This window comes from Myotis brandtii, unplaced genomic scaffold (assembly GCF_000412655.1).
Source record: "Myotis brandtii unplaced genomic scaffold, ASM41265v1 scaffold793, whole genome shotgun sequence".
Taxonomy (NCBI): domain Eukaryota; kingdom Metazoa; phylum Chordata; class Mammalia; order Chiroptera; family Vespertilionidae; genus Myotis; species Myotis brandtii.
The window spans coordinates 973,420-981,256 of record NW_005371193.1 but is presented as its reverse complement, the minus strand read 5'-3'; the positions used below and the strand labels follow the sequence as shown (position 1 = coordinate 981,256).

Below are 7,837 nucleotides of genomic sequence, written 5' to 3'. Positions count from 1 at the left end.
GTCAGAACACGAAGGGGAGCGTCCCCGGGGCGGCTGCGGTTGGTCTGACTGTCCCTTGACCCGGTGTCCCGCCAACTCTGCCGCTCCGTGCCCTTGGGGAACAGGGGAGGGGATGGGAGAGGCTTTTCTGGGGCTTCGTCAAAAAACTTGTATTTGTCTGAGAGCAGTGACCCCAGACCCCGGGGCGTGCCCGTCCGTGGCCGAAGCAGGAGCCCGTCGCTCTGCCCCCGAGTCCTGGCGCCGCAGGTTCCGAGGTCCGCGCCCTTAGGGGGTGCGGGCTGCCGGGTGCGGGCCCAGGTGTGGCAATGCGGTTTCTCTCGGGCTTTTCTCGGCTATAGTTCAGAATTGCGGTCACATTTTAGCAGTTTGGCTTCGCTAGGCTGTGTCTTTTCTGGGGTAGTTTTCTAGCCAATCTCATGATTTTGATAGAGTGTTTTACTCTCACGTGGAACCTCTGGCAGTCTCTGCTCAGGGCCCAAGAATGACTCCACCACACGTAATGATAATAAAGTTAACTACCAGATCAAAAAGGATCGGTGTAACCTGGTTTCAACACTAAATGGTATTCTATGGCTCGTTAACATCAGAAGAGTTTATTTGCCTCGTGCTTCAGGTCATTGGTGTAAGCTGCTTGGAACAGGCAACTTTTTTCCTGTAACTACTTACAAGATTCACGCACATGGAACACAGTATAGACAGCAGCAGGCGGTGTTACCACTTCAACATGTCATATGACAGCTTTTACATATTACAAGGAAATTCCTTGGTGGGTCCTCCAGGGCATTTTTTTTTTTAATTTCTTTGTTTTCTTCCCTAGTTGACTCTCTCTCTACTGCCTTCTCTCTATGCAGTCCCAGACATTTCCCACTCTTCTTAAGGTTCCAATTATCTGAGCAAGCAGGCCTGCCTGTCATCAACTCAAGTAGCTCCCTTCCAGTCTGGCAGAATTTCCTAGGGTGCCTCTCTCCAACTTGACTTCCTTCTTTCTTGTTTCTGGGGATGAAGAACCTTTCTCTTGCCATAAGTTTCCTTGAATTAGTCCCTTTCGGGAATGGAGTCCATCTTGTTAACTTCAAGTTGTATCTATCCACATACAGGGATGAGCGAAAGTAGGTTTACAGTGGTGAGTACATGAAACAGTTTGCTCTTGTATTACTAAGTACTAGTGGCCCGGTGCACAAAATTTGTGCACGGGGGTGGGGGGGTGTTCCTCAGCCGGGCCTGCACCCTCTCCAATCTGGGACCCCTCAGGGGATGTCCGACTGCCGGCAATCCTCTTGCAATCCGGGACCGCTGGCTCCTAACTGCTCACCTGCCTGCCTGCCTGATCACCCCTAACCATTCTGCCTGCTGGCCTGCTCATCCCCAATTGCCCCCCCCACCAGCCTGATCACCCCCAACTGCCCCCCTGCTCACCCTCAACTGCCCCCCCACCAGCCTGATCACCCCCAACTGCCCCCCTGCTCACCCTCAACTGCCCCCCCACCAGCCTGATCACCCCCAACTGCCCCCCTGCCAGACTGATCACCCCCAGCTGCCCTCTCCTCCTGGCCTGATCACCCCTAACTGTCTCTGCCTCAGCCCCACCACCATGGCTTTATCTGGAAGGATGTCTGGAAGGTCTCCCAGAAGGTCTCCTGGTCTAATTAGCATATTACCCTTTTATTAGTATAGATTGTATTATTTATTTGTATTACAACTGTAAGCCTACTTTTGCCCACCCCTGTATGCAAAACAAACCTTATTTCCCTTGACCTGCTGCCTTTTATTTACGGTTCCATTCATTTCTCCTCTTCTCCACAACTTCTTGGTAGAAAACTTTACATTTGCTCTCTCATCTCCCCCTCATTGTCCAGTCTGTTGTGGTGTGGCTTCCACTCTTTCCACTTTATTAACTGCCATCCAAGGACCAAAGACAAAAGCTCCTACTTCTTCAGCTACTTATTTGATATTATTGATTTTTCACTCCTTTGGAACTCTCTTCTCACTTGCTCCTGTGCCTTCTTGTTTTCTTCTTTCATGTTCTTGCCCTGGCTTCTTCATTTGTCTTCTGGCATTTGTCTTTTCCTCACCTGCCCCCCAAGTTTAGGTGTTCTCCAAAGCCCTCTTATTTCTCAGACATAAATGCAGGTCCAGACATTCTCTTCCTTAGTGGTTTCAACCAAATGCCGCCATTTCAGGTATCACCTATGTTTCAATGATCTCCAGCTTAGCTCTCTCTCCTTAGTTACAGACTCAGATTTCCAACTTCCCATTTAGTTCCTCAGGAATCTCGAACTGAATACGACAGAAAACAAATCCGTGGTCATCTCCTCATTCCCTCAATCCACTTTTTCCCCAGTGTTCCCTCTCATACTGAAAGCACCAGTCACCTTCTACTCTTCCCTCTTTGTCATCCCTTCCCTCTTCAGCGGTTCTCAACCTGTGGGTCGCGACCCCTTTGGCCTTTCACAGGGGTCGCCTAAGACCATCCTGCATATCAGATATTTACATTACGATTCATAACAGTAGCAACATTACAGTTATGAAGTAGCAACGAAAATAATTTTATGATTGGGTCACAACATGAGGAACTGTATTTAAAGGGCCAGAAGGTTGAGAACCACTGCAACTGATCAGCAGGCTCTGTTGAGTTTACTCTGCAATGTCTCATATATGACTCTTCCTGTACATGTCTACTGCCTTAACCAGTTCTTCCTCACTTCTCTTTGGGACGGCAATCATCGTTATCCTAACTGCAATTCTTACCTTCAAGCCCATCCTTCATGCTGCTCTCAGAATAATTATCCTAAATACACCTGATCCTATCACTCTCCTACCCAGAGGCTTCTGCTTTGCCCTTGGAATAAAGTCGGGATGTGTAATTTTAACCTGGTACTTCAACCTCCAGCCTGCCTTTCAAGCCCTGCCCCCTGAGAGTCTAGTCCGGTGGATTTCCGCCCTGGCTGTGCTTTAGTGCTACCTGGGAAGCAATTTCTGGGGATGAGACCTGGGTATTGGCATTTTAAAAAGATCGTATTTGCCGGAAGCCGGTCCATCCTTGCTGCTTGACACAGTCGCTGCAGGGAAGAAACATCTGCACAGCGTATGTTTCAAGGGACCTGGCATATATAGCATATCCCCTTATATTTATCAAAATTTCATCTGAGAAATATGTTTTTTATGTTTGTAAAGGATATTCAGTCTATCTGTTTTGTCTGTCCATTCTGCTAAAAACTCTAAAATGTGCTCCTGCATTAAGCTAGGGTATCAGAAAGTTCTGTGCCTGCATTCATCACAGTGGCCTTGCCCAGGGATATTTGCTTCCTGAATTACATTTGGTGCAATGGCATCAGCTCACATCAAGAACCACTCTGAGAGAGGGCCCTGCAAAGACCTCATAGCAACTTTGCTCTAAGGATGCTTTTGAGAATTCCACTTGGTATTCTATAAGGTGTCCTCGGTAAGGGGGCCCAGAGGAGAAATCTTACTTAGTGGCAGGAAGAGCTCTGCTTTTGCTGAGTAATTGCTCTGTTTTGCTGTTATGGCCATTCTAAGACATGGAGCCAATCATGCTTTGCCTTCAGTGATGGTTACTCGAGAGCTTAGAGTTTCGTGTGTGCTCCATTTCCGGTGAACATGGACATGAACTGTGTCTCGCTAATATTCCTCACCCTGACTGTTCTCATTGCCTCAGTTAATCTTTACTACCTTAAATGTATTGCATCTTGTATTTTTTAACTTCCTTACAACTTTTTTAAGTAAGCCAATGAAGATAAATAACTGGGTATATAAATATATTCAGATGCTTGGTTTCCCTTGGCTTCCATCACATGCTGCCCCATCACCTTCTGAGTTTGGAAGAAGTGTATGTGGCTCAATGGCAGGCAGGGATAACCAACAAGTGCCCATTTTGACACCACCCCCTCTCCAGCACTGGAGACTTCCTAGAGTACGAAATCTCAGGGAACCTTGATTACTCACAGGCCACTCAAAGACACATATGATGGTGCAATCAAATACAAACGTGAGTACTCCCATTGCCAATGCTCCGGGAACCTCTAGTAACAATCATTGTGTGTTTTAGTTACATTACATTACTCCTTAGCAATGCTCTATCTATTAAAGCATTTTGGGTCCATAAGTAAACCAGCGACTTTCTTGTTTCTTCTTCCAAAATATGACATCCACTTCATAAGCCTCTGCTCAGCTAGAGGCTGTCACACACCACAGGCTACTTGCCTCCAGTGCAGATACACATATTGTTCAGCAGTGATTTCCCCTCTCATCAACAAAGGGTGCTATTTTCTTCTTTACTTCAAATACATGTGGTTTCTCACTGTATGAAAATACTAGAGTTATTTTGGGTCCTGCAGACTTTCTCTAAGAAAGACAAACATTTATTTTTTTTGTCCATGTGAGTCTTTCATTTACAAGTAGCAGTGATTTTTTTTCAATATTTAAATGACATTATGATAACATGCTTAATAGCTGTGTGCCGAGCCAGTACATACTTCGGTTTGTGGTCCTGGAAAAATCTGATTTGTGTCACATTACATTTCATCAAACTCATACAAAATTTTTAGGGCTTTGAGTTTCTTTAAATAGTGCTGAAATTCAGAAATAATCCCGAGAGACCAGTGTAAGGCTGACTAGCAGCCACAGACTTTCTCAACTTGCAGTAAAATTCAGGAAGGGCAACACTATTGTTTTTCTATAACCTCCTCACCCCCAGATAAACAATCTGGCAGTTTAGAAGCAACAAAATGTCCAGGGCCCTAAGTTCATGCCAGGGTTATTCTGGAATTGGAGCACGTCCCCACGGCAGAAATGCCTGATTCAGACTCAATCAAATACTGGGCCCTGGTAGTCTAATGAGACAGACGCCTTCCATCACTCTGAGGGAGGTCATGCCAGTCTCGCTGTCAGAAAGCACACTGACAGATGTGCAAGAGCTCGAAAGAAAACAAAATGCAGTTCAACATGTGAATTTCTGATTTCTATTACCAAAGAGTCTAGGAGCCAATGGCATGTTCACAAATACTTAAAATCCAGTTCTCTGGAAGTATTTTTTAAAAAGCAGGCTCTGATTTGCATCATTTGCATATTTCTATGATATAAACACTACATAATTCTACCAAGACTCATCTCAGCCACCTGTCAGATATCACAGAATGTGGAGTTGGGAAGAGAGGTACACAATCAGCTCTCACCAGCCAGAGCCAGCTCGTCACCACTGCAGAAATCCCCCACTCAGCTGGCAGGGTTATTCATAGGAGAACAGAAAACTTTTGCTCACCCATTCTACTTAGAAGAACCCCTCTTTTTAGCTTTCGTCACATCCAGAGTATGTGCTGTCTATCTCCACCTGCTTCTTCTTGCCTCTGCTAATCAATCTCATTCTTACCCTCTACCAAGGTGCTTCTGCTGGTCCCATGTAATTTTGAGATCATCTCTTGCCTGGGAAGGCTCTCCCCTACCTTTGTGATACTTACACACTTCTTTATTCTGGACACATTTTCTGGATTCCATAGAAACTAATTCTAAGGCCCCTTGAGAAAGGGTTTTGGGGGAGGATGGTTCTTTCTTTTCACTCTGAGTGGTGGGTCGAGGCACAGAATCCCATCAGAAGGGAGCCTGCGAGGGGGGAGCCGTTGGTGTGGCGGTCGGAGGTCGGTGGTCGGTGGCCGCTTATGCCGCCGGCCTGCGGACCGGAAGGCCAGGAGGGTGAGCCCGGCCCGGGTGGGCCCTCAGTTCCATTGGCCGTAGATGTTCGTGGGCGAGGAATCCGGGGCGTGTGGAAGCGAGGTTCGAGCATGAACATGGCGGAAGGGGACACCCTGATATCGGTGGATTATGAGGTGTTCGTGGGCGAGGAATCCGGGGCGTGTGGAAGCGAGGTCCGTGGGAAGCGGGAGGGATGGCGAGCGAGCGGACGTCGTGGGAAGGGAATTGGATGGAAGGGAATGGTCCCCAGAGGCCTCCGTGGGCAGTTGCGACCCAAACTCCCCGGCGCCTTCCTGTTACTGCGCGGCCCGCGCTTTCGGGGACCCGCTTGCATGCCCTGGGGTTTCCTGGGGTTCGGGGGCAGGCCAGGGAGAGGTCGCCGCGTCGAGGGTGTGGGGTGGCCTTTCTGCCCCGATTGTGGGTTCTGGTCGAGGATAACGAGTCCCGTCTACTTACTTCTCTGTTTCCCTGGCGTCTGACAGGTTCGAGCATGAACATGGCCGAAGGGGACACCCTGATATCGGTGGATTATGAGGTTTTTGGGAAGGTGCAAGGGGTGTTTTTCCGCAAGTACACGCAGGTATGTGGTCCACGGGCCTCGGGCAGCGCGGGGACGCGTGCGGTGGGAGTTGGTGGCTGCTGCAGAGCAGTGGGTGTGAACGGACTTTGCAGTGGGCAAAGTACCATACAAAAGGCAGGTTTATCTGCTGTTGCTATTGTTATTTTTTAATCCTCACCCGAGGATATTTTCCCATTGATTTTTAGACAGTGGAAGAGAGAGGGACAGAGAGAAATATCCATGTGAGAAAAACACATGGATGGTTGTCATCCTGTTCGCACCAGGGAGGAGCCTGCAACCCCGGTACCTGCCCTTGACCAGAATCGAACGGGGGACCCTTGGGTCTGCAGGCCCACGGCCAAACCGGCCAGGGCAGTCTGCTGCTGCTATTTATCTAACAGTGGGACTTGAGTACCTAGACCAGGGGTGGGCAAACTTTTTGACTCGAGGGCCACAATGGGTTCTTAAACTGGACCGGAGGGCCGGAACAAAAGCATGGATGGAGTGTTTGTGTGAACTAATATAAATTCAAAGTAAACATCATTACATAAAAGGGTATGGTCTTTTTTTTTTTTTTTTTTAGTTTTTTTCATTTCAAACAGGCCGAATCCGGCCTGCGGGCCGTAGTTTGCCCACGGCTGACCTAGACAGAGGCCCTAGGCATGAAATTCGTGCAAGAGCCGCTGCTCGACCATTCGGTCAATTTGCATATTACACGTTTATTATTGTAGGTGTAACAGCATGTTCTGTAGCTGGACCTCTTTGACTCCTTCAACCTTTCCCCATTCTCTCAATTTCTACTCATTTTGTCTTTGAAAGAAGAATCACCTTTTCTAGCTGAAGGTTTTCTAATGAAAATACTTAACCCATTCCAGGATAAGTAATGGTAACACTGAACATGGAGTCTGGTATTCCTACTAGAGTACTAGGGAGTAATTGAGGGGATGAGCAAACTACTGACAGCCTCTACCTCTGCCTTAATGTCATTAATCTTCCCTTAACATGCAGACAGAAATGCAATCTCAATTTCCCTTCTGTCTTCTGTAAGGGTTATCAGGCTCTTGCCTGCCCAGTGTATCTCCAGCCCCAAAGATAATGAGTTAAGACTGCAGAACTTTCCAAGTGTCACATTCCCTGGACTTTAGTACTTAAAATTCATCCTGAATCTCTGAAATATGAATGTTAAATGCCACTACCTCTTTCCCCAATTACTTGCAAATCATTTCCTCCTGTTTCACACTCATAGAAGTACCTGTTGAAAAAAAATTATTGAAAATCATAGCAAAAGAGCTATGTTCTGTTAGCTTTGCTACCATTTATGCAGGGTAAATTCCTGTGATATAGTAAGTGGAGGGGACAGCTTTGAAGATTAATTAAATTTATTGAGGGAAAAGGACCAGAGAGTAATATAGCTCATTTTTCTCTACTGCTATCCCCACCCCCCCAATTTAGAGACAATAAAAGAATGCAGAAAAATAAATATTGATTTGGAGAACTTTATGGGAAATGCCATCTTTTCCCTCCTTAAACTTGTAGCTTATTCTTTACTAATAATTACTTTATATGTGTGTA

The 7,837-nt window shown here is 46.8% G+C and overlaps 1 protein-coding gene across 3 annotated transcripts in view; it reads left to right on the top strand.

Annotated features, from left to right (window-relative positions):
• Positions 1-5,624: 5,624 nt before the first annotated feature.
• Positions 5,625-7,837, top strand: part of ACYP1 (acylphosphatase 1, erythrocyte (common) type) — a 12,762-nt gene continuing 10,549 nt past the window's right edge. The window contains exons 1-3 of one of the 3 annotated variants that reach the window (XM_014531200.1): positions 5,625-5,706; positions 5,788-5,840; positions 6,242-6,286. In XM_014531200.1, the coding sequence (XP_014386686.1) occupies positions 5,673-5,706; positions 5,788-5,840; positions 6,242-6,286 (132 nt within the window). In that variant the 5' untranslated portion in view covers positions 5,625-5,672. The other 2 variants (XM_005883581.2, XM_014531199.1) reach the window with 2 other exon arrangements.